This window comes from Aethalodelphis obliquidens, unplaced genomic scaffold (assembly GCF_003676395.1).
Source record: "Aethalodelphis obliquidens isolate GAN/ISIS:26980383/991018 unplaced genomic scaffold, ASM367639v1 scaffold1, whole genome shotgun sequence".
NCBI lineage: Eukaryota > Metazoa > Chordata > Mammalia > Artiodactyla > Delphinidae > Aethalodelphis > Aethalodelphis obliquidens.
In genome coordinates, this window is record NW_020837945.1 from 108,527,825 (window position 1) to 108,555,370 (window position 27,546).

General features: G+C 38.6%; 1 protein-coding gene across 1 annotated transcript in view; it reads left to right on the plus strand.

Moving 5' to 3' along the window:
* The window catches only part of PLCH1 (phospholipase C eta 1), a 240,005-nt gene that overhangs the window by 144,845 nt on the left and 67,614 nt on the right, over nt 1–27,546 (plus strand). Inside the window, exons 7-9 of the mRNA XM_027113638.1 lie at nt 14,256–14,349; nt 16,464–16,667; nt 24,521–24,641. Coding sequence (XP_026969439.1) covers nt 14,256–14,349; nt 16,464–16,667; nt 24,521–24,641 — 419 coding nt within the window. The remainder of the gene's footprint in view (nt 1–14,255; nt 14,350–16,463; nt 16,668–24,520; nt 24,642–27,546) is intronic.

The following is a 27,546-nucleotide window of genomic DNA, read 5'->3' on the forward strand; positions in this document are numbered from 1 at the left end:
GCTTTATCAGTTGGAGAATCTTGGGCAGGCCAATCAGTATTGTTTCTGAGCCTTGGTTTTCTGATCTGTACAAAGGGGAGCTGATACCTACCTTTCTTATCTCACAATGTCAGATTGAAAATTGATTGGGATGATGAATGTGAAAGCCCTTTGACAGAGATATTCAGAAGCACAGCAGTGTGAGAAATTAAAATGTTCAAAGAAAGCACTTCAAATTCATTTGTGCTAGTGGAATTTACCCAATCCATTTGAATAGCAATAGTGGATGTCACTTGCTAAGGGGCATATGTTTCTTCCCTCCTTTTATTATATTGACATTCAACCAGTAAATTTTAGTTGGGGAAAACAGAAGCCAGTGTTCTGTGACATCTGCTCCTGGCAAATGATTACGCGTTTCCAGTTTAATTTTCTAAACTAGCTTGAAGCTACATATGGGTATAACATGAAAGAAATTTTTTAAAATTATCATATATCAAGAGGAAAATATTAATGTCCTGAAACTTTATATGTGGTCCAATATATCAAACATCATAAAATGAATGTCAAGTGCAAACTTGGAAAATATTTATAATATACAAAAGAGAGAAATAGTGAATTTCCTTAATATGGAAAGTACTTCCACAGACAATTGAGGGAAAAGATGACTACCCAATAGAAAAATGTGCAAAACATTTGAAACATATAAAAAAATTTGCACAATGTCAATGATCTATTAAAAATGTTCATCCTTCACTAGTAATTTAAAAATGTGAAATAAAACCAAGACTTTTTGAATTTTAGCTTTTATTTTAATATGCTTCTGCATTATTTCCATTAAAAAAATTTTTTTTTATTGGAGTATAGTTGATTTACAATGTTAAGAGACCATATATCACCCATCAAATTAGTAAAGGTTAAAAAAATATACTACCAAACATGGTGTCCATTTCTTATATTTCTGGTGAAGCTGTGGAATGGTACAATCTTTCTATGGGCAGTTTTATCATTAAATTGTATATCATATATAAAATTTTTACCAATCCATTTTACATCTAGTAGTTCATCCTAAGGAAATAATTGTGTATAGAAAAAAAAGTTATAAAGTTGTGCATTTCAGCATTCTTTAAAACAGAGAGAAATTGGACATGATCTAAAAGTGCAGCAGGAGAGTCATTAGTCAAGAGTTTTGCGGGGTTTTGAGTTTCAAAATGGGATTTTCACAGTGGAGCGAACCTGAGGCAATTTGATGATCCATATGGCAGTAATTCATTCATTTCTGATGGTGTAAGATTGGTGTAGACACCAGAGTATTCAGATTTTACAGATTTACTGAGTTGTGAAATGAAGTATCACTGCCGGCCACATATGCTGTCCGGGATTATGGGAGTTCAAATATTGGCCCGTGAGTCAGATTTTTATTCCACTGAAACTCTTTGCACAATGAATTTATGCCTTTGACAGGTCCAACTGCTGTTTGATTAGGACTTTCATCCTTAAAATATGATGTGCTAAGGTAAATTCTTACTGTCTTTTATAGCTGTGAAGAAGTGCCAGTTAAGGAAGAAGCCAGTTGGCTGAGGTTTCTCTTCCGTTGCTTCCTTGCATCCACAGATCAAGATCACAGATGTCCACTAGTCTGTGATTCCAGACAGAGTACGTGGGTTGGTTGAGGCTCTTTGTTTCATTTTTTTCCCCTGTTTGCCAAAAAGCAACCTTCATCTCTTCCAGAGTTCCTATCCATTTTTTGGCACTGGCGCTGAATGTGTTTTGAGTTCAATTCTTTTCAGAGTTTTGGTTCAGGAGTGAGAAATTGATTTCATTCCCCCCACTCTCCTTGACAACCTTTCTTAGCAAGCCTCTACCTTCTTTTTGTCTTTTTGTTTCTCATGGATTGAAGAGTGAGGAAGAGAAGGCAGGAATATTGAAGAGTCCTTATAGTTTTCAAACCCTTCTAGCTGTTACCAAGAGCAAAAGCTACTTCCATAGATAAGTCAAAAGCAGATTTCTATTTATGTAGTGTTTTTCTCTGAAATATGCATGTGGATGGTTAATTCCAGGGGAGTTTTCAGAACTTTTCTGATCCCATGCTAGCGCGCCCTCTTCTTGCTGAACTTTATGACATAGACCTATACATTATCCCTTTGTGGTGGTTCTAACAGTTGCTCATTTTGCTTTTTTATTCTTTCTGCTGAAATATTCCCTTGATTCTTCTGATCCAATTATAGGTGTCATTTGTTCCTTCTCCCTTCACTACCCTTTACTGAATCCAGACTGGTTTGGTGAGAGTCGTGGTCATTCTAATCTTACCTCCCTTGTGAGAAATAATTATAAATTCTTCTTTGCTATAACTACCCCTTTCTGGTGCTAGTGTACCTTTATCTTCTTTTTTTTTTTTTTTTAAATCATTCTCCTCATCATAAAAGCAGTTCTTTAAGAGGCTTTCCTGAATTTGTTTCATTTTTCTTATTCACAGTTAAAGCAGTGAGAGACTGTTCAGAGTAATTATGTCATGTAATATTTTTTCTCCCTTGAATATAGTTCCCAAATGACATTTTTCTGTGAGATAGTCATGTATTTAAATGCTTTGAAATTTGTGGATTAATTTTTGGATGAGTGAGAGTAGCCATTTTGGGGAGATAAATAACTATCATGGTTGTCTTATTCAGCTGGAAACTGAATGACCGTTCATTTAGAGATGTTTCTCTACTCCCTGCTGAAATTACCCAAAAATACAGTAAAAAGACCTCTCCCCCCTGTAAAACCACAAGGACAAAGAGAATGGGAGAGGAAACAGAAACAACAAAATCTTAAAACTTGTCTGATCCAAAGGAGACCCCAGAGCACTGAAACTCAAGCCCACGGAGCAGGAAACCACGAAGCATGTTCATTTGCCCAGAAGAACCCAAGAAAGATCAAAAATGAAATTTACATGATACTCTGAAAACAGAAGAGCAGGGGTTGAAAACACAAGCACTGGTTGGAAGTCTGATCCAGATGTAGTTAGGGCTCCAGATTCTCTCCCCTACCTCTTGCAGCAGGACAGCTGTCCCTTCTCCACCCTGGCATAAAACTGAAAATAAGAGCTGGAGGAGGATGGACCAGAAGAATCTGGACTGAGGCATACCAGGCACACCTGAGTGTGGGCACTGAAACATGGGGAGCGTGGCAGATGGTTTATAAAGATGGCTACAGTAGCTCCCACATCCCTGTATGTGTGTGGCTTTGCAGCGTGACATTGCCTCTCCTCCCATCAAGAAGTGGAGTCTGTTTTTCTGCCCCTTGAATCTGGGCTGGCTTTGTGACCTGGTGTGACTCATGGATTGTAGCAGACTAGATGTACAAGGAACGTAGGCTTCAGGGAGCCTTGGCAGTTCCACTCTTGCCCTGTTGGGGCTGTGAGATTATCATGTGAGGAAGCCAGGTAGTTTCTCTGAGGAGGAGAGATGATGTGAAGAGGCCCAGCCAACAGCCAGCACCAGCTACAGTCATGTTGATGAGACCATTTTGGACCATCTGACCGTAGTCACCTGACTAGATGCCTGCAGTCACACGAGTAACCCCTAGGTGAAAACACAATAACCATGTGGCTGGACTCAGTCCCACTTACCATCCTACACAATTGTGAACAAGTATTGATAAGTGCTGGTGGTTTTAAGTTTCTAAGTTTTGGGAGGTTTGTTTCACAAAAATAGATATGAATACAAAGATTAAGTGAACATTTATGCATTGAAGTGTGAGAGCCATAACCCTCTTCCAAGGTTCAGATCCCAGGTTCATCCCTTACAAGTAGGACATTGGAAAATTTTCCTTGGAGGCATATTACAGACTATAGTGGGTTGAATAGTAGCCTGAAAAGATATGTCCAAGTCCTAACTCCCAGTATCCGTAAATGTGACCTTATTTGGAAGTAGGGTCTTTGTAGATGTACTTAAGGATGTTAAGATGAAATTATCCTACATTTTGTGTGGACCCTAAATCCAATGATGAGTGTTCTTATAAGCAACAGAAAAGAGGACATAGACACACAGAGGGAAGGTGGCTGTGTGAAGATGGAAGCAGAGATTGTAGTTATGAAGCTCCAAGCCAAGGAATGCCAAGATTTGCCAGCAGCCATCAGAAGCAAGGGGAGGGGTATGGAATAGATTTTCCGTCCAAGTCTCCAGAGGGAGTCATCCCTTTTAACAGCTTGATTTTGGACTTCTGTCCTCCAGGACTGAGAGAGAATAAGTTTCTGTTGTTTTCAGCTCTGAGTTTGTGGTACTTTATTATAGCAGCCCTAGGAAACTAACACACCAACCCAAGGAAAAAAAACTCCTAAAGGTATTTACATCAGAAATTTCCTGAGTCCAGCCAGAGAATTCTACAGTGAAGCCCACTAGTCAGTAAGCTCTGCTCATGAATACAGAGCTTCCAGCCAATTTTTTCTTGCCTTGGTTTGAAATAGGTTTTTAAATAGTCAGTTTAAAAAATGGGTTTTAAATAACCAAAGCTTACCACGTTTGAGGAAATTCTTTGCTATAAAAAAGAGACAAAGGCAAACAAATAGAATCAAGAAACTTGGAGGAAATAGAGGCAATGCAGGGAGAAGGAAACCTTAAAAACTGACATTAATACAGCAGAGCGATTAAAAAAATTTCAGCCATGAAGCAAGAGAAAGATGCTATGAGAAAAGAAGATTCAGAGGAAGAAGAGAGCAGAGAACTAAATTCATTAGTTGGCTTAGAAGATAAAGTTGAGAAAATTGTCCCCAAAGGAGAACAAACAGGAAAGAAATGGAAAAAACATAAGGACATTAGTAGATCGATCCTGAAGGTCCGCTATCTGAATAACAGGAGTTACAGAAAAAGATAAGAAAAAATAGAAGGGAGGATAGTATCAAATAAGTAATACAAAAAATGATTAGAGCCCAAAGGGAGGAATGTCTAAATTGATAGGGTCCACTGAGTGCCAAACACAGTGAATGTAGAAAAGATCCACGCAGAGACAAATCAAAGTGAAATTTTGCAATGCCAAGGATAAAATGAAACCCTAAAAACTTGCAGAAAGGGGGAAAAAAAAGCCTTATCAAATTAATGAACAAAGACAGGTCCTGTAAAAAGGATTGGAATCAGAATGGCATCAGACTTCTCAACAGCAACTCTGGAAGCCAAAAATCATGAAGCAATGATTTCCGACCTTGAACTTTCTACCTGGTCAATTTGTCAACCAAACGTGGGCACAGAATAAAAAACACACACAAAAATATGTGCAAGAAATAAATAATTTACCTCTCAAGTGCTCTTTGATAAGAGTGACAGAATGAAATTGGGACAAAAAACTGAGTGAAATTTTAGAACTTAACCAGCCTGGAAAAAGGAGGACTTTTATAGTGGAAAAAATGGAATTCATGGATTCCCTCTTGCCTTTGATGTGGAAAATTATACCAAGAGACCATTAGAGTCATTGGGAAGAATTTGTGATAGGGACATTACAAATTAAATGAATGGATGGGAATTCCAGCAGTTAAATCAGAAGAAAATTCTATAAGAATAGAAGCACAATCAGATTATACAATAGACCTAATGTTAACATTTGCATATTCAGGACAATTTACACACTGAATTGTAGTTTAATAAAAGTTAAGATATAACTGTACTGGGAGGATTGATAGAGGGCAAAAGTTAGTTTTGCTGGCCCAGAAGAGTTGTCTTTATTTAAAAACAATAAAAAGTTAAGAGATAATATTTAAAGTATATGAAATATAAAATAACATCATTAACATAATAATTAGGAGTATAAAGACTCATTCCACAAGAAATATCTAGAGATGTTGGCATTATTACCTCTGGACAGTGGCTCTGCGTATAAAGGGGGAATTCTGCTTTTAGTCCTAAGCGTCTCTGTTTTGACTGACTTAATTATGGATATGTTACTTCAGTAACAATAAATGGAAAAGAGTTTAGGAACCTTAAAATTCTTTGCAAATTATATTATGATTTTGTGTTTCATGTGTTTTGGGAGTCATTCCAATCTGGAATCATCAAAGAGGTCAAATTATGATAACTGATTTGAAAGTTGCAAAAATTTCAAAAGTTAAGATCCAGGAGTTTCAGCTATACTGAAAAAAATAATCACTTTTAAAAGTAAGTATTTCAATTTCTTAGCAGAAATAAAGAAAACACCCAGACAGTAGATACAAGGTAAAAGAAAAAGCTTTGGAGCTGAATTGAGAAGGTTGAAATTTGAACTTTGGTGCTGCCTTTTAATGATTTTATGACTTTGGTTGTGATAACCATTCTCAGTGTCAGTTTTCCTACCTACAGGTTGGGGATAAAGATACTAAGTTTACAAGAACTGTTTAAGATTATGGATGTAAAAACTTTTTATAAACTGCATAACATTGACTACATTATATAAACGTAATCAAGTTTTCCTCAAGTTCTTCTTTTAGCACAAATTGCTCTGTATAGAAAAAACAATCACTAGTGTTAAGAGACAGTGAGTGGCTCAGATATTGATAGCAAACAAGACTTTCAAGTAAACTCCATGGGAAACAGGGAGAAAATGTTTCTATTTCATCTTATCAGCCATGTCAAATAGAAAGCAAAACAAGGGGGAAAAGAACAATAAAGAGCTAAACTGAACTATGTTAAACCTTCATTCATACAGTAAAATCCCAGTGTAACTTTCAAAGTGAGGTCTGAAAAAGTCAATTGTGTAAAATGCAAGATTTTGCTATTGGGAAGTTAATTAAATGAAAGCAGGGATGGAGGAAGGATGAGAGCGGATAGACTTACATTTCAATTCTCATTGTTATGAGGTTTTAATGTATTTCACTGAGTTAATCCTTAATACTTGAATTTTGGATTAGCTCCCATTAATTCTTACATGGTGCCCAGGAAATTTGGGGCTTCCTAGAATGCCTACTGATATTTTCATCAATTTAATGAATACTTTTCAAATATGATGATTTTTGTTAACACATTCTGCTTTGTATTTTGAGCTAGTAATATGTTCTCATCAGCAATTAGCTCCATCCCAGGATGCTAGGTTTTTTTTTGTTTGTTTGCTTGAATTTTTTTAGATCTCATTGTCTCCCAGTAGACTACCTGAATCTAGTGCAAGTCCCCAACATCTCTGAACAAATGGCCTCATAAACCAAATAATTGCAATGTGAATTCAGTCTTCCAATGGCACATACAATTTTTATCAATTTGGTTCTTTCTATTTTGTGAGAAATTATTTATCTTTTAGACTGCACGTGATAAGCCTCTCTAGCTTATGGCAGACAAATTGATGAGCTGCTTAAAGCCAGACTTGGTCAGTTGAGTTCCTCGCAGGCAGCATGGTTTCATTTATTTATGGTATTTTCGGGTGGTGTCTGGTAATGTAGGCCTCTGCATGGAGTAAAGGTTATAAAATTTACTCAAAGAATGTGTTAGCCATTATGCAGCTAGTTTTAGGGGAAAAAAGCGTTCTGTGCTCTTTCAAACATGCAAAAAATGGTTGCATAACAGAGCTTTTTTTCCCCCTGCAATAAGTTAAATGCTATTAAATAGACAGTTTGAATTAGATTTCACTAAAGCATAGGTATTGAACCTAAGAGATAATGGAATTTTTGAGAATATCATTGAAATATAAAATACTGGCTCCCAAGTTAGCTTCCTCTATCATTATTCATTAGTATATTTATTTATTGATTGACTGATCTTTTTTTATTTTATTAAAATTTTTTTTTAATACAGCAGGTTCTTACTGTCTTTTATACACATCAGTGTGTATATGTCAATCCCAATCTCCCAATTCATCCCACCACCCCACCCCCACCCCCACTTTCCCCCTTTGGTGTCCATACGTTTTTTCTACATCTGTGTCTCTATTTCTGCCTTTTCATCTGTACAATTTTTCTAGGTTCCACATATATGCATTAATATACGATATTTGTTTTTCTCTTTCTGACTTACTTCACTCTGTATGACAGTCTCTAGGTCCATCCACATCTCGACAAATGACCCAGTTTCATTCCTTTTTATGGCTGAGTAACATTCCATCGTACATATGTACCACATCTTCTCTATCCATCCATCTGTCGATGGGCATTTAACTTGCTTCCATGATCTGGCTATTGTAAATAGTGCTGCAATGAACATTGTGGTACATGACTCTTTTTGAATTATGGTTTTCTCAGGGTATATGCCCAGTAGTGGGATTGCTGGGTCATATGGTAGTTCTATTTTTAGTTTTTTAAGAAACCTCCATACTGTTCTCTACAGTGTCTGTATCAATTTACATTTCCACCAACAGTGCAAGAGGGTTCCCTTTTCTCCACACCCACTCCACACTTGTTGTTTGTAGATTTTCTGATGATGCCAATTCTATTTTTTTAAATTAATTTATTTAACTTTTATTTATTTATTATTTTTGGCTGTGTTGGGTCTTCGTTGCTGCACGCAGGCTTTCTCTAGTTGCAGGGAGCAGGGGCTACTCTTCGTTGCAATGCGCAGGCTTCTCGTTGCAGTGGCTTCTCTTGTTGCAGAGCACGGGCTCTAGGTGCGTAGGCTTCAGTAGTTGTGGTTTGTGGGCTTCAGGAGTTGTGGCTTGCGGGCTCTAGAGCACAGGCTCAGTAGTTGTGGTGCACGGGCTTAGTTAATCCACTGCATGTGGGGTCTTCCCAGACCAGGGCTCAAACCCGTGTCCTCTGCATTGGCAGGCGGATTCTTAACCACTGCGCCACCAGGGAAGCCCGATGATGCCCATTCTGACTGGTGTGAGGTGATACCTCATTGTAGTTTTGATTTGCATTTCTCTAATAATTAGTGATGTTGAGCAGCTTTTCATGTGCCTCTTGGCCATCTATATGTCTTCGGAGAAATGTCTATTTAGGTCTTCTGCCCATTTTTGGATTGGATTGTTTGTTTTTTTAATATTGAGCTGCATGAGCTGTTTATATATTTTGAAGATTAATCCTTTGTTCATTGATTAGTTTGCAAATGTTTTCTCCCATTCTGAGGGTTGTCTTTTCATCTTGTTTATAGTTTCCTTTGCTTTGCAAAAGCTTTTAAGTTTCATTCAGTCCCATTTGTTTATTTTTGTTTTTATTTCCATTTCTCTAAGAGGTGGGTCAAAAAATGTTGTTGTGATTTATGTCAAAGAGTGTTCTTCCTATGTTTTACTGTAAAAGTTTTATAGTGTCCGGTCTTACATTTAGGTCTTTAATCCATTTTGAGTTTATTTTTGTGTATGGTGTTAGGGTGTGTTGTAATTTCATACTTGTACATGTAGCTGTCCAGTTTTCCCAGCACCATTATTGAAGAGACTGTCTTTTCTCCATTGTACATCCTTGCCTCCTTTGTCATAGATTAGTTGTCCATATGTGTGTGGGTTTATCTCTGGGCTTTCTATCCTGTTCCACTGATATATATTTCTGTTTTTGTGCCAGTACCATATTGTCTTGATTACTGTAGCTTTGTACCATATTGTAGTATAGTCTGAAGTCAGGGAGTCTCATTCCTCCAGCTCTGTTTTTTTCCCACAAGATTGCTTTGGCTATTTGGGGTCCTTTGTATCTCCAGACAAATTTTAAGATTTTTTTTCCAGTTCTGTAAAAAATGCCATTGGTAATTTGATAGGGATTGCATTGAATCTATAGATTGCTTTGGGTAGTATAGTCATTTTCACAATATTGATTTTTCCAATCCAAGAACGTGGTATATCTCTCCATCTGTTTGTGTCATCTTTAATTTCTTTCATCAGTGTCTTATAGTTTTCTGCATATAGGTCTTTTACCTCCTTAGGTAGGTTTATTCCTAGGTATCTTTTTGTTGCAGTGGTGAATGGGATTGTTTCCTTAATTTTTCTTTCTGATCTTTCGTTGTTAGTGTATAGGAATGCAAGAGATTTCTGTGCATTGATTTTGTATCCTGCAGCTTACCAAATTCATTGATTAGCTCTAGTAGTTTTCTGCTGGCATCTTCAGGATTTTCTATGTATAGTATATGTCATCTGCAAACAGTGACAATTTTACTTCTTCTTTTCCAATTTGTGTTCCTTTTATTTCTTTTTCTTCTCTGACTGCTGTGGCTAGGACTTCCAAAACTATGTTGAATAAAAGTGGTAGGAGTGGACTTCCTTGTCTTGTTCCTGATCTTAGAGGAAATGCTTTCAGTTTTTCACCATTAAGAATGGTGTTTGCTGTGGGTTTGTCGTATATGGCCTTTATTATGTTGAGGTAGGTTCCCTCTCTGCCCACTTTCTGGAGAGTTTTTATCAGAAATCAGTGTTGAATATTGTCAGAAGATTTTCCTGTGTCTATTGAGATGATCATATGGTTTTTATTCTTCAACTTATTAATATAGTGTATCACATTGGTTGATTTGCATATACTGAAGAATCCTTGCATTGCTGGGATAAATCCCACTTGATCATGGTATATGATCCTTTTAACATGTTGTTGGGTTCTGTTTGCTAGTATTTTGTTGAAGATTTTTGCATCTATTCATCAGTGATATTGGTTTATAATTTTCTTTATTTGTGGTATCTTTGTCTGGTTTTGGTATCGTTGTCTGGTTTTGGTGATGGTGGCCTCATAGAATGAGTTTGAGAGTGTTCCTTCCTCTGCAATTTTTTGGAAGGGTTTGAGAAGGATGGGTGTTAGCTCTTCTCTAAATGTTTGATAGAATTCCCCTGTGAAGCCATCTGGTCCTGGGCTTTTGTTTGTTGGAAGATTTTTTTTTTTTTTTTTTTTTGCGGTATGTGGGCCTCTCAGTGTTGTGGCCTCTCCCATTGTGGAACACAGGCTCCGGATACGCTGGCTCAGCGGCCATGCCTCACGGGCCCAGCCACTCCGCAGCATGTGGGATCTTCCCAGTCCGGAGCACAAACCTGTGGCCCTGGCATCAGTAGGTGACTCTCAACCACTGTACCACCAGGGAAGCCTTGTTGGAAGATTTTTAATCACAGTTCCAATTTCATTACTTGTGATTGGATTGTTCATATTTTCTATTTCTTCCTGGTTCAGTCTTGGAAGGTTATATACCTTTCTAAGAATTTGTGCATTTCTTCCAGGTTGTCCATTTTATTGACATAGAGCTGCTTGTAGTAGTCTCTTATGATGCTTTGTGTTTCTCTGGTGTCCACTGTAACTTCTCCTTTTCATTTCTAATTTTATTGATTTGAGTCTTCTCCCTCATTTTTTTGATGAGTCTGGCTAAAGATTTATCAATTTTGTTTATCTTCTGAAAGAACCAGCTTTTAGTTTTATTGACCTTTGCAATGTTTTTCTTTTCTCTATTTCATTTATTTCTGCTATGATCTTTATGATTTCTTCTATTAACTTTCGGTTTTGTTTGTTCTTTCTCTGGTTTCTTTAGGTGTAAGTTTAGATTGTTTATTTGAGATTTTTCTTGTTTCTTGAGGTAGGAATGTATTGCTATAAACTTCCCTCTTAGCACTGCTTTTTCTGCATCCCATAGGTTTTAGATTGTCATGTTCTCATTGTAATTTGTCTCTGGGTATTTTTTGATTTCCTCTGATTTCTTCAGTGATCTCTTGGTTATTTAGTAATGTATTGTTTATCGTCCATGTGTTTGTGTTTTTTCCTTTTTTTCCTTGTAATTGATTTCTAATCTCATAGTGTTGTCGTCAAAAAGGATGCTTGGTGTGATTTCAGTTTTCTTAAATTTACTGAGGCTTGATTTATGACCCAAGATGTGATCTATCCTGAAGAATGTTCCATGTGCACTTGAGAAGAAAGTGTAATCTGCTGTTTTCAGATGGAGTGTGCTATAAATATCAATTAAATCTATCTGGTCTCTTGTGTCATTTAAAGCTTGTGTTTCCTTATTAATTTTCTGTCTGGATGATCTGTCCATTGGTGTAGGTGATGTGTTAAAGTCCCCCACTATTATTCTGTTACTTTCGATTTCCTCTTTTATAGCTGTTAGCATTTGCATTATGTATTGAGGTGCTCCTATGTTGGGTGCATATATATTTATAATTGTTATATCTTCTTCTTGGACTGATCCCTTGATCATTATGTAGTGTCCTTCCTGTCTCTTGCAGCATTTTTTATTTTCAAGTCTATTTTATCTGTTATGAGTATTGCTACTCCAGCTTCCTTTTGATTTCCATTTTCATGCAATATATTTTTCCATCCCCTCACTTTCAGTCTGTGTGTGTCCCTAGGTCTGAAGTGGGTCTCTTGTAGACAGCATATATATGGGTCTTGCTTTTGTATCCATTCAGCAAGCCTGTGTCTTTTGGTTGGAGTATTTAACCCATTCACATTTCAGGTAATTATTGATATGTATGTTCCTATTACCATTTTCTTAATTGTTTTGGGTTTCTTTTTGTAGGTTCTTTTCTTCTCTTGTGTTTCCCACTTAGAGAAGTTCCTTTAGCGTTTGTTGTAGAGCTGGTTTGGTGGTGCTGAATTCTCTTAGCTTTTGCTTGTCTGTAAAATTTTTGATTTCTCCATCGAATCTGAATGAGATCTTTGCTGGGTAGAGTAATCTTGGTTGTAGTTTCTTCCTTTTCATCACTTAAATATATTGTGCCACTCCCTTCTGGCTTGTAGTTTCTGCTGAGAAATCAGCTCTTAACCTTACGGGAGTTCCCTTTTATGTTATTTGTTGTTTTTCCCTTGTTGCTTTTAATAATTTTTCTTTGTCTTTAATTTTTGTCAGTTTGATTACTATGTGTCTCAGTGTGTTTCTCCTTGGGTTTATCCTGCCTGGGACTCTCTGTGCTTCCTGGACTTGGGTGGCTATTTCCTTTCCCATGCTAGGGAAGTTTTCAAGTATAATCATTTCAAATATTTTCTCTAGGTTCTTTCTCTCTCTCTTCTCCTTCTGAGACCCCTATAATGTGAATGTTGGTGCATTTAATGTTGTCCCAGAGGTCTCTTAGGCTGTCTTCATTTCCTTTCATTCATTTTTCTGTATTGTTTTCCGTGGCAGTGAATTCTTCCATTCTGTCTTCCAGGTCACTTATCCGTTTTCTGCCTCAGTTATTCTGCTATTGATTCCTTCTAGAATAAAAAAAAAAAGTAGAAATACCTTCTATTTTTCATTTCAGTTATTGTATTGTTCATCTCTGTTTGTTCTTTACTTCTTTTAGGTGTTCTTTAATTCTTCTAGGTCTTTGTTAAACATGTCTTGCATCTTTTCGATCTTTGCCTCCATTCTTTTTCCAGTATCCTGGATCATCTTCACTATCATTATTCTGAATTCTTTTTCTGGAAGGTTACCTTTCTCCATTTCATTTAGTTGTTTTTCTGGGGTTTTATCTTGTTCCTTCATCTGGTACATAGTCCTCTGCCTTTTCATTTTGTCTGTCTTTCTGTGAATGTGGTTTTCGTTCCACAGGCCGCAAGATTTTAGTTCTTCTTGCTTCTGCTGTCTGCTCTCTGGTACTTATTAGTATATTTAAATATCATTGTGAGATTTTGGGGCTGAATGGATTTTTGATAAAAATATTGCATCCTTTATTAGTATTAAAGAAATTATTCTCAAAGAGTTTGCTTTTCCCAGTGATACTAAGCATGAAATGTACATGCAGCAAACTTGAGACTAACTCAGTAATGTTAGCATATACTGCTTTTTTGGTACCATACATTTTTCTTACAAATATTAATCCATTTAATCCCCACAACTACGTTATAAGGTAGCCACAGAGAAGGTGAGTGACTTATTTAAGACCACACTGTTAATAGTATGAGCCAGCTGATTTGAATACAAGAATTCTCACTCCAGAATTCTCACCTACCTTTTTATTTTCTTTTGCTAACCTTTGAGTTCTTGAGTCACCATGGCCGACTGCTCTCATGAATCGGTTGAAGGATCTGTAGCTATAAACACACAGGTGGTTTACCTAGCATACGCTTCTTTGGTAGAGAGTCATTTTCTTTTTGCATACAATTTATGATTAGCAAACCTCAGTGTTTGTGTAGAAAGCATTACTTTTGCAGATAACTACTAGCTTACAGTGAGTGGATGCTTGGCAATGCATTTGCGGTGATTATTGACTTGGTTTTATTAATCTTGTTGCTTCATAGAAAATATTTGTCTAGTAGTTGAAGGACTGTTTTCACTGATTAAATCTGAAAGATTCAAGGAATACTGAGATCTTGATCATTTTCCAAAGGTTAAGTAGTTATGACACTAGTAACCTCAAATATGGCTCATTTAACCATTTTGCACTATATCACGAATGCTTAAAAAAATCAGTATGCCCTTTTAGCATAGAGGAACATATCTCATGAAATTGCAGGTACTGTACTATTGTTCTGTTTTGTTTAGATGACGAATGTGACAACAGACTATTGTATTGACATCATAAGAAAATTTGAAGTTTCTGAAGAAAATAAGGCAAAAAATGTCCTTGGCATAGAAGGTAAAATAACCAATATCCTTAATTTCTCATTTCTCAGTTTAGTTTGCTAAGTTACATTCTAGCAAAATTTTTAGGAAAAGAAATAGGGAGATAACCTTGGAATTACAGATGATTCAAATAAAACCCACGACACACATATTTTCCTACAAAACAGATGCCATGATTTTGCTGTTTCTTTTACTTTGGCAAGGACAGTAGCATTTTCCACTCAAGCAAGTCAACTTGATGCCACTATGTATGATAGATGCCAAGAAATATTTTGACTTTTCTCAAATGGTTAATTTTTAGAAATAGTTTCAACCAGATAATCTCATGATGGGAAATTTGGCCCTAAAATAAGTAAACATGTTTTTTTGTTTTCTTTTTTTTAATGTTGGCAACTAATTTGTTTTCCCTAGTTGGTAGTGGTAGAGAGGTTGTAGGGACCACAAATTTTGTTAATATGACTATCTCATTTTATAATTGAAGAAAGTGAGGCTTAAAGAAATTAAGTAATTTGGGACTTCCCTGCTGGTGCAGTGCTTGAGAGTCCGCCTGCCAATGCAGGGGTCATGGGTTGGAGCCCTGGTCTGGGGAATCCCACATACACTGGAGTGGCTAGGCCCTTGCACCACGGCTACTGAGCCTGTGTGCCACAACTGCTGGGGCCCGTGCGCCTGGAGCCCGTGCTTCACAATGGAAGAGGCTGCCCGCGCACCACAATGAGGAGCGGCCCCCGCTCTCTGAAACTAGAGAGGGCCCACATGCAGCGATGAGGACCCAATGCAGCCAAAAATAAATGAATGAATGAATAAATTTAAAAAAAAAAGAAATAAGTAACTTGCCCACAGTTATATATATTAGATTCTGAATATATATTTAGAATCTAGCTCCTAGGATATTACGTATAAATGATATGACATGAATATAGCTACATGTATCTATAAGTCATATGTATTTAAAATATGTAGGGAAAGAAATTTGTAGGCTGCTCTCCAAAAGAGAACATGTCCCAGGCAGAATAGATAATCTTAATAAAAAAACTACTGGGGCATCCCACTCCCTGCAAGAGCATATGATACCATGGCTTATCTTACCAATTTTGATTGTTGGCCTCCTATTCTCCCAAACAGGCTTAGTGTGGACAAGGGGGTATTATATGATATGTTTACTTCCAGGGATAGAGGCTAATTAAAACGAAGAGAAATTATTTAATATTTATATAATTAAAAGCTATTTTAAAAACAACCAAAGAAGATAAACTAATTTGGACCTTTCTTTACCAATAAATGAATCTTTTCTTTGGTGGGGCCTTAAAAGATGGAGTTAAACCTGATTTCTAAGTTATGGCCATAAAGATGAGCATGAAGAAATTCTCCAGAGTTTCAGAGGATATTTACCAGTAGTTTTACCACAGGATTCTTGAAGACTTGAAATAATTTACCCTAATAATCATTCCATGTAGGTACTTGTAGGACCTTCACATATCTGTTAATATGTTAATGAATGCCTTTCCTACCCAGGCACTATGTTTTTGAAAAACTGATACGGTTTTCTACATAATCTTGAAATAATTTTTCACATTTCTCAAATGTGCTAGCCATTAGTAGCATCTTGCCAAACCAGTTTCATAGTCAAATAATCATACCCTGATTTTAAGCTATGCCTAACTTCTGACCTGTTACCTCAGCTATGGCACTGACAATACTATTTTTCAAATCAACTTAATAACCTATCAGGTTGCTGTTGATCAGTATATCACTTAGGATAAATATGGTTTGAGCACTGCATGAGCTACCCATTAGGTCACACTGAATAATCATAGCTTGAGTTCAGCAGTTACTGAAGAGCTTTGCAATAAGCCCCCTCCCTCCCTCAATCAAAACTCTTAAAAAGTCTGTTTCTCTGTAGGTTATATTTAAACTGCTACTCCCCAAAGTCATATTTCAGTTTTTGACACTGTCTATTTGATCTGAAGCACATCTCTCATTGCCCCGGTATTCCCTGCAAAGGCTGTCCTGAAGGTAAATGAGGTAATCAGTATGAACAAACTCTGATCTCTTTTGTCCTTGTTAGAGTTGGTTAAGTATATATGCTTCAAAGCTATAGTACTTCACTCTCTCTCATTTCCAAAGGCTTCACGAACTTCATGCGTAGTCCTGCTTGTGACATATTTAACCCACTGCACCATGAAGTGTACCAGGACATGGACCAGCCCCTGTGCCACTACTACATCGCTTCCTCCCACAATACATACCTGACCGGGGACCAGCTCCTGTCTCAGTCCAAAGTGGACATGTATGCACGGGTGCTGCAGGAGGGCTGTCGCTGCGTGGAAGGTGCGTGATTTGAGCGCAAGTGTGTGTGGGCGCACACGTGCTTTAGTCAGGCACGTCTAGTGTAAATAATGGAGACCTAAAAAAATGCACTCATGCTAATCAGAACTATTTTCCCACTCACTGTAAAGTTATTCTTAACTCATAATCCTCTCCGGTTCCTCCTGACACTTCAAACAGGGAGAGAGATGTGTACTAGCATTTGGGAGGCACACCTTCAGGTGCTGAAAAATTGTGATGAATGTGAAAGTTTTTCCTAGAAAGATTTTTTTTTTTTGATTAAACAATGGTAAAGATGGTTCAGGATAAATATTTATTTTTAAGGTACTTCATGGTCTATCAATCATCCAACACTTATTAAATTTCTAGGAGGTTCCTGGGGGTTAGGACACAGATGGAAGACGTGGCTTCTATCTTTCAGGCGCTCACAGTCATTAGAAGGGGTGGACGGTAAAAATCATGGTATGGTGTGAGAATTCCACCAGTTGAATCAAACGTGGTTGAGAGGTGATACAAGAAAGTGAGGGGTGACGTAAAATATGATGAGAAATCAGCCTGGAAGGTAGACTTGGGTCAGCGATAAAGGGTTCTGAGTGCTGTGATAAGGAATTTCAGCTTTAGCTTTTGGTAACGAGGGTCCGGTGGATTGTTTTAATACCTAGGGTGATACGGTCAGACTTGCAGTTTAGAAAGATTGCTTGGGCAGCAGTGTAGGAAGATAATTTTTCTTTAAGATGTATGTTTGTGGTGGGGGAAGGGAGGTGAAACTAGAGCAAGGAGAATGGTGGGAAGGCTATTGAAATGATTGAAAGGAAGGATCATAAAAACTTAGACTAGGTGAGAGAGATGCTTATACAGATATTAAAGAAGTAAACTTACAGGACCTGGTGAGCAAAGCAAACGATGTAAGGCTTGAAGGGGAGAGCTGGAATGAATGATGGAGCCATCATCTACTGTGGGGACTGAGCATTAATGAGTTCAGCTTTCCATCGGTTGAGTTTATAGTGACTTTGTAATATATACATGGACATTTTTATTAGTCAATTAAATAACAATATGTGAACTCAACAGAAGGATCCAGAAAAGATAAAGATTCCACAATTCCGAGTTTTCTGTGTGTTAGCGTACAAGATCACTTACAGAGACCTTCGTGTGTAAATGTACATCACAGTGGACAAGATCACTTAGAGGATTGGCAAAGAGAACAAGGCCTGAGGACTTATGCATTCCAACCTTTCGCAGCAGAAAGAACAAGGGGAACTGACGAAGACAACTAACACAAAGCAGTCACTTGGACCTAAGGGATGAAATGGTCAAAAATGTCCCATGCAATAGAAAAGTAAAATAAAGACTAAGTGTCCAGTCTGGTTGCATTTGACAGCTGGGAGGTTATTAGTGTCTTTTGCTATATAGTTTTTGTGGCCTTTCAGTGGGAAGGTCAGGTAGATAATCTGCTGTGAGTTAGTCACTTGGCATTTTTCTGCATTAGGGGAAGACTTGATACAGGGTTGGGGAGGTTTTGAGACTTGGAAGAGGGGGAAATGAGGATTCATTCATTTTGCTTTTAGATGGGGTAGGGGACAAGAAATTTTAAAATGGTTCATGCCTGTTACCCTCTCTTTTCTCAGGATAGTAGGAGAGAACACCATCCACTAAGTGTAGAGTGGGTGGAGGTTGGCTGGGGGATGGGAGGCGTAAAAAGATCAGCAAATAATGAGTAAGGAGTTGACAAGATAAACTGGGGAAGGCCTAGCTAATTTCAAAAACAGTCTTTAACAGAACAGTCTTTTTGTTATACAAAGTATGCATGCTCAGACTGCTCCCCACCCCATTCCCAACAGACTAGGTATAGGAGCAGTGAAGACAGATTCTAGAATTGATCCAAGCCTCTGGATTTCCAGGTCGTATAAAATATCTTCAAGATGTTGGTGAGAGCTCTTTTAAGTAAGTGACAGTAGGTCCATGAACTAGGAAAGGAAATGAAGGGGCCACAAAATGAGGTTAGGAGACTAGAAGACTCAAAGAAACAGAAATACTGAGAATGTCGGCATCACGCATACTGTAAACAAGAACAGAGAATTATTATCACAAGGTGGGATTTTGGATATAGTTGAGGTAACGACTATATGCAGGGCATGTGGTGGGTGAGCATGATTAGAGTGAAGCAAGGAGCTGTTGGCACTGAGGTCAAGGTTAAGTGACTGGGTAGATTGCCCACATGGACTTTTAAGTCAAAGGATGCTGACAGGGCGATTCAAAGCTAAAAAATTAAAAAATCAAAAATTGGATATTAAAAACTGTAAACCACATACTTAAGTAGAAGAAGAATGCTACGGAAAAGGCACTTGGAAGATTCCTGGAAGGCAGAGATGGATAAAGTGAGGTTTAAAAGTGGGGGGATTTTTTAAATGAATGTAGAACAACAATTGTTTAAAAGTAGCATCCTCATTTTGTGATTTATACAAAAAAAGCATCTGTGGAGAAAGGAAGTAGTATCCTCCCAGGTAAACTGGTTGTTAACCAAGATAAGGAGGTTGAGGAAGAATTCTAGAGAGTCTAATGATGAAAGGGGGTTTGTTTACACTGGAATGGAGATTCCATGGAGCAAAGGGGAATTGCTTTTTGGTGGGTGCATATGGGAGTCAGCAGTAGGTAGCAAGTTGTTCTTGGGGTGGTGGAATAGTGTAAGGAGATGAATAAAGCAGTAGGGCAGTGAGATAATACTGGTGAGTAGAGGAATGCTTCTTTGTCAGAGAGTTTCTGGCTTGAAGAATTTTCTGCTACAAAAGTAGCGGATGTAATGTTACAGTAATAGTAGTAGTAATGTTATAAAGGCAAATTGACGTATTTTGAAAATGGACAGGTATTAAAAACTATCTGCATACAGAACCATTAGGACCACTACCAATTTAGCACTCTGGAAGTGTATGATTTAAGACATGGCATTTTTGCAGTAGATGCAGAGAACACCTACTGACAGTAGTGACTGATAATTGAGTAGCTTAAGCAACTGGATAATGAAGATGCTTATAAAATATTAGCATAAAGGAAAACCTTTCGAGCAACAGAAGGTCTTGAGGTGACATTCTGTTCTCAGCCATTATTCGACCATTTGTTCACTCAGCACTCAAGCAGTTTTACAAGTCTGTCATGCATAGAGATGCCAGGGCCCACACCCTTATTGGCTTCAGAGAGTGATGGTTGCCTATCATTTTAAATGGTGACATTTTCTTGGAGGCCAAATATGGAAAATGACTTCTGGTGACTCCATGAAGTGAAAGTCAACTCCAGGCAGTTTTGCAATTTTGTTACTTCTGTGCCCTGTACTGTTTCCTTTGCTTTTCAGGTCTTTCAGGTGCCCAATCATTTCTTTTTTGATTTCTCTGTCCAAAATCAGTGTCTTACCCAAGCTTAACCATGTTCTAATGATCAACTCCTTACTCAATCAGATCTTCTAATTCTCTGGCATTCCTTGGGCTATTAAGAAGGAAAGTTATCTGATTAAGATAATTTATAGTAAGACACAAATAATTTTTAGTTTTAGCTTTTTCAGGGATCTTTTAATTTTAAAATTAGCTTTTAGAAATTGTGTGCAGCAGATGACATTGAACATGGGCCTTCCCTTGTACCTTCTTTCTTCCTCTTTGCCAGTCACCAAAGTAATAGAAGCTATTGATCTTTGCCCTCCTTGTGTAAAAGGTGTTGCTTGCTCCAGACATTCACACAAACTGAGAAGATGCACAGCTTGTATATAATTTCAAAGGACGTGCAATCTCTCAAATATCTCCCTCGCCAAGCCTGCATCAGCAAACTTCTCCTCTGTTGTTTGGCTTGAAGTTTTCACTATTGGAATAATCTATGACCGGACAGTGAAAGTCAAGCTGCTATTTCTGGAAGGTTTTGTTGAGAAGAAGCATTATACTGTGTTTATCTAGGAGACTTGGTCAGCTTTGTACTTGCTCTATTTCCTGTCTGAAACTATGGTTGTCACCTTGGCTTTGAATATACTGGGAAGGAACAGGGAAACCTCCATGATTTCGTCCCCTTTTGTGGGCTAGGTTCTGGTTAAGTGCTTTCCATACATCCTTCTTTAATTCTTACAACACTAAGGAAGATGGAATAATCTCCTTAAGAAGGCACCCCAATTTGGGGTAGGGTTGGTGGCTCAAGGTCCCATAGCTAGGAAGCTTGGAAGCTGGTATTTGAACGCAAGTTGTCTGACTCCCCCACTTTGCTTCTCCAGGAAGCCTTTGGGGTTTTTGGAAGAACACGCATTGAATGACATGACCAACCCAAGCGAGGGATCAAATAAGGGCCATCTGGTCACATAAGGAAGACTAGGAAGAACAGTGCACAGCACAGAGAGGAGGTTGGCTTTAACAGGAGGCATTTGCTTGACTTGTGATCAGGCTTGGCATCTAAATATCTAGATGTTCCTGAAGACCTTAGAACTTGACAACGAGATTTTTCGTGCTCTCCTGACAATTTCTGTCAGCCCTGTAATTTGAAGATCTTAGCTTACACTTCAAGCTTGGACCTGGAGGCACCAATCTATATACACCCAGTGGTGCTTTATCTACCTTGCTTCTGGATGGAGTTGTTTTTATCCTTAAACAGCTGCAGCTAGGAGTTAAAGAACCTGATTTATAGAATGTAGCAGGTCATGGATTAAAAATTTCAGGTCCCACAGGTAATTTTCTGAAGCAGCTTTTGCCAAGTATAGTTCTTAGAGATGGAGAGTAATGATTCTGGACAGTTCTTTCATGGTATTGTGACCTGAAGAATCTCTCCACTTTCAAGCTTCTATTTTGATAATACTGTGTTTTCCATCTCCATTAGTTCAGCTGCAACAATGTCCTCGGTCAGGATATATATGGTGTCTTGGGGAAGACGAGTAAGTCTTTTGTTGGTGAAGTGGGTTTACCAGCAAATCAGATTGATGACATTTTTTACACGACCTTTCCTTTCCTTTGATTATCAGCCCTAGTTGCTTTATAAATATGGATGTTCTGTCCAGGGGATTTTCACTTTCATTATGGAACTGACGTTGCACTGCTGTTGTAATCGGTTCACAACTTTTCCTGTTATCTCTGGGAGCACTATCAGGGTGAAACATTTTGAGTTCCACTATGAAAAGCTGTCATGTTAGTCTCTCAGCTGGCCTTCACATCTGACCAGCTGTTTGTCAGGGTGCTTTTGGGGGCTTCTAACATGTGGTCTGATTGAAAAAATGGGCCTGGCTATTTTGTGGCTAGGAAATTGGTTAGAGGATTTCTACTTTGCCAACATTCTCATCATAGCACTAGCTCTTACAGGAGCTCTTCATGGCCATTTGAACTTGACTGTGGGTGCCACACGCTCAGATGGCAGCACCATTTGGGGATGTTGCTATCCTCATTTAACAGACAAGTGATAAAATAGACCTAAAAAGTGAACGTTAGGAGAACCATCCTCAGCTATGCATATTCTGCCTGTGTTATAAATGTTAGCAAAAGGGCTCCTTCTTTCATTACCAAAGTAGTTTCTTATGAAGAGATATTTTTATGTGTACATGATCATCAAGTCAGCTGTGGCATTGCCTCGTCTACTTTGCATTCTTTTTGAAAATATATTAGCTCATTTATGAGAAACCCTCCTAAGCCCTTTTTCTTCCAAAATGGGGTATAAATTGGGGTATGTTGTTTAAGTTACATACTTTTGAAACATCTGTTTATTCTTTTCACGCTTATATCCAAAGACAAATTAAAGAATGTCAAGCACATGTCAAAAGAGGGATGGAGCCTCTCTCCTGAGAAGATGCCTTTATATGTTTGACCTCATTTACAGGCCCAAAGGAACAGTATAACACTGTATGATAGCATCCCAAAAGATTTGTTCTTAAAATTTGTTTCCAGTATTCCTATGGTTTTAACCTTGAAAGTACTTTCTCCTTTTCCTTTTTCCATTCCCCCCCAAGGATATTTTAATAGGCAGTATTTAATTGATATATGTAACTGTATTAGTTAGGGAACAGAACCCCCCCCCACCAACTCTCATCTATCTAGAGAGAGAGAGACAGAAAGAGAGAGGAAGGAGACCTTTGACTTTTCTCAGATCTGGTAACTGGGTCCTTATTCCTACTTAAGAATGATTGACTGACAGTGAGAAATAGTTACCTCATTTACACACACATTCCCTGTTGGGCTGCTACATTTATTTATGTGACCTGCTAGGTTCTTGTTGGTATTTGAATTTGTGACCCCCTATCATAAGGAAGGGCAATGTCACGAGAGCTGGCAAAATTCTATGGGGGATCCTGGTTTAGGATCTAAATCCTTAATCAAGGATTTGACCCTTGGTTGAGATTGAGATAAGCAAAGTGAAAGAGGGCACTTCAGTTGACCTTAAATGAAAGAAGCAAAGACATGGAAGTAGGATCGTATGTGAGGAAGCTTGCCTAACTGGAAGAATAAGTCTGTGAGTTTGGAAGTAGGAGAAAATAAGTTTGACTTGCCAAACAGGAGCTAAGATATTAGTTAACTAGTTTCTTTAACAGTTAAGCCTAAATCTCTGTGCCCTAAAACAACTGAAGTTTATTTCTTATGTGAAGTCCGAAATAGCTGTTCTTAATGGGTGACTCTTTCAAGCAGTGATTTAGGGGTACAGGCTCTTTCCTTCTGTGTCTGTGCCATCTTCAGCACATGACTTCCAAACTCACAGCAGAAGAGAGGGCATGGATAACTGTGAGGGCAGGGTTTCATAATGCAGACCTGGAAGTGGTGCACATCATTTCTGCCCACCTTTCAATGGCCATGTCCTACTGAAAGGGAAGGCTGGGAACTGTAGTCTAGCTGTGAGCTAGGGCGAGAGAGAAAACAGGCTTAGTTGAATGGCTAGCCAGTCTCTAGTGCCAGAGATAGGGACCCTGGGGTTAAGCAGGCAGGAGCTGCTATAAGTTGTTTATTACTAAATTTAACATAGACCTACTGAGTGCATACTGTGTGTCAGATGCTATGTTTTGCACTGAGTAGGCTTTTGAGCAAAGTAGTGACATGGAGAAAGCAGTGTTTTGAGAAATTAGTCTGGTGGCAAAGTGTAAAACAAGGGAAGGCAAACTCTAAGTTGGGGAGGATGGTGAGGAAGCTGTTGTCTTTCTCCAGCTGGGGGTCAGTGAGGTTGTCCATACACATAACAGTATCAATAGTATTAATAACAATAATGATTACTGTGTGCCATGCAGGTTTATAATCAACTTTTCATGTACTTATAAATCACTCAAACTTATGATTCAAGTCCTGTTCTTAGTGTTCCTTTTATGGATGGGGAAGCAATACTTTAAATTATTAAATCATTTGCCCATATGCACATAAATCTTAGCAGGGCCTGAAGATTCGAAGTTAAGAAGTCAATGCTATTTTAGAACTACTGCCGAATTAATCAAATGGAAATAAATCTAATGGAAACATAATGAGTTTAGGAGGACAATGATGAAAAACCCTGTTACTGATTTGAGAGGGTCATTGAAACATTAAAAGACTATAGTAAACTGAATAAGAAGTAAAATAGAGAAACAACCTGTTAAGAAATATCACTATGCTCAGGCATACTCGGTTGGATTTAGAGCAGTTTCTAATGAGAGTTCTTGGTAAAGGCTAAGCTGCTTGTGTATATGACTTCTTTGTTAACTATAAGCAGATTTACTTGCAGTAAATCATTTATAATCTCTAATTCCTTATTCTGATAAATATGCCACAACACTCATTTCGGTCTGACATCTTTGTCATGATCATAATACTTAATACTTGTCTGCTATTTCCAGAACTATCAGGACACACCAGAAACTTTGAGTTGTTGATGTGACATTCTGTTTTTGGCAGTTGACTGTTGGGATGGCCCCGACGGAGAGCCGGTCGTACACCACGGTTACACGCTCACTTCAAAGATCCTCTTCAGAGATGTTGTGGAGACCATCAACAAGCATGCCTTTGTGAAGAACGAGTAAGTAGAGCAGCAGCTGGGAGCCAGGCTCAGCTGGCACATGCAGCACTGCCTGACGTAACACGGCCACCAAGCCACACACTTCCCTGGAGCCTACATCTCGCTTTCTCCTGCCCTGGTTCTCTCCTTCCTTCCCAACAAAACACTGAACAAACAAGGGCCGCATGTACATACTTTCTTGTGCTCTCTTTATTCCTTACCCCATTCTCTCTCAAGATGTTGCCTCCTCGAAGCACGTTCTTACAAAGAGTGACCTCAAAATTTCTAAAGCCAGGGTGTACAGAGTGTCTATGAAGTTTAGAAACACAGGTTACTATACATAATAAATAGCTTATTGGGATTATATTGCAATACAATAATAATATCTTGGTTTCCAGACTTGCTGGATGTCCTATGTATACTGAAGTGCCTGGGGTCCTTATGTTACTTGACCCATCCTTGGCATTTGATAATGGTGATAATTTTCTCCTTAATACTTGCTTTTGGGGGGCCTCTATCATAGCATTCTCTCCTCTATTGCTGCCATTGCTTCTCGACCTCTTTCTTTAGCCTACAGTCTTCTAGTCCATTTCCTCACTCCTTTAATAGTCACTATTTCCTAAGTTGTTGTCCTTGGTCTACTTTTTGGTTATTTGCCCATTATATATCCAGAATGTTTTCCCTAAGTTTCAGAGATATATTGAAAAATTCTTACTACAAATTCATCTGAGTATCCCATAGGTACCTGAAAATTAACAAATTTCATTATTTATTCAGACATTTACTTAGATATTTAAAGTTGCCCACTCTAAGCCAGGCATACTATAATAGGTTTGGGGAGCCTCAACACTGAGCGAGGATAAGACTCCTACCAGCACGGGGCCTCCACCCCAAACTGAACTCAGCATTTCATTCTGCCAAGCTTCCTCTTACTCCATTTCCTTCTAGTTAGGAGGGTAGCACTGTTTACCAATGGTTTTACCTAGAAACTGGGAGTCCACTCTCGATTCAGCCAATCTTTTCAATTCTAGTTGCTAAAGTATCTTTTGACTCCACTGCCTTCTCTTCATTTTCATTTCTCTTTGGTTTATCCTCCACGCTGGTGTAGTATGTTTCTCTCTGAAAATATAAGCTGATGTTGTAATTCTTTTTTTTTTTTTTTTGCGGTACACGGGCCTCTCACTGTTGTGGCCTCTCCCGTTGCGGAGCACAGGCTCCGGATGCGCAGGCTCAGCGGCCATGGCTCACGGGCCTAGCCACCCCGCGGCATGTGGGATCTTCCCGGACCGGGACACGAACTCGTGTCCCCCTGCATCGGCAGGCAGACTCTCAACCACTGCGCCACCAGGGAAGCCCTGATGTTGTAATTCTTAAAGTCCTTCAAAGACTCCCTGTTGTTCATGGTCATGCATTCCGTGCCCTTCAAGGCCTGGCCTCTTCCTGCTCTTCCAGTGTTGTCTTCCACTGTTGCTCCACAAAGACTTGGGCTTCTGCCGTCACTGCCTGTCTTCCGGAGTCCCTGGGGATCTCAGGGCTGTCACAGACCCTACCCTCACTTGTGCCGTTCTCTCTGTCTGAAACACTCATCTCCATTATTCCACCTGCCCAATTCTTGCTCATCCTAGAAGACTGCTTAGGCATTGTCCCTCTGGCAAACTTACCAATACTACAACTGATTTAAATGCTTCTTTTCGCTGTCCTTAGCACTCAACATATTTCTATCATATCATACAGCACCTTCTTGCAATTGTTGGTGACTTGCCTCCTTTTAAGTAGTTAGGACCATGAACTCCTTGAAAATATGTGGCTATGTCTTATTCATTCATTTTTAAGAGAAATTAAAAATAAAACTTTATTCCCACCCCCCCCCCCCTTTTTTTTTTGGCTGCTATGTGCGTCTTACAGGATCTCAGTTCCCCAGCCAGGCACTGAACCCGGGCCCCAGCAGTGAAAGCTCAGGATCCTAACCATGAGGCCACCAGAGAACTCCCCCTTATTCATTCTTTATTGCTTAGCCAGTGCCTGCAATATACCAGACATTCAATAAATGATTTTTGCATTAAAAAAGGCAAATTAAAATTACAATTGCATAAAATTCATTTTATAGACATTAGTAGCCTTTAAAATTTCTAACATTTCGTCTTCTCATTAATTAAATATGAAGTTAAAATGCTGTTCTGATAAGAGACACTTGCTGCATAGCAGGTTTGGTTTGTGGTGACTTGCACATGGAAGAATCCGAGTACTAAATTCTGATGGGTCTTTTTACCCTGATTGCTACTAATCTTAGCCAAGTTGATGAAGTGATTTGCCGTTATTTTCCAACATGTGAAGTAGGGCATTGAGAAGACCTGCTGTCTATGTACTTCGGAGGACCCTCTGGTGACTTGACTATGCTTACTTAAAGTCTGGGGATCCTTAGGAGAAAAGCACTTCAAATTAAAACAATTAATAAGCTTGTTTAGCACATTTTAAAAGTGCAGCTTTAAGATCTAGTTGCATCTTTTTTTTTTTTTTTCTGGCCGTGCCGCCCAGCATGTGGTATCTTAGTTCCCCAACCAGGGATTGAACTCGCAACCCCCTACAGTGGACACGCAGAGTCTTAACCACTGGACTGCCAGGGAAGTCCCAAACTGAAAATGTTTTGTTTTGTTTCACGTGTGGTTATTTTTTGGCTTCAACACACCACACGTGGAACTTCCCTGACCAGGGATCGAACCCACGACCCCTGAGTGGAAGGGCAGCGTCTTAACCACTGGACCACCAGGGAAGTCCTTAGTTGCATATTTACACCAGGGTTTCTCAACCTTGGCACTATTGACATTTTGGATCAGATAATTCTTTGTTATGGGGAACTGTCTTGTGCATTGCAGGATGGTGAGCAAATTTGTGACTTCTACTCACTAAACACCAGTAGCAGCCCCCA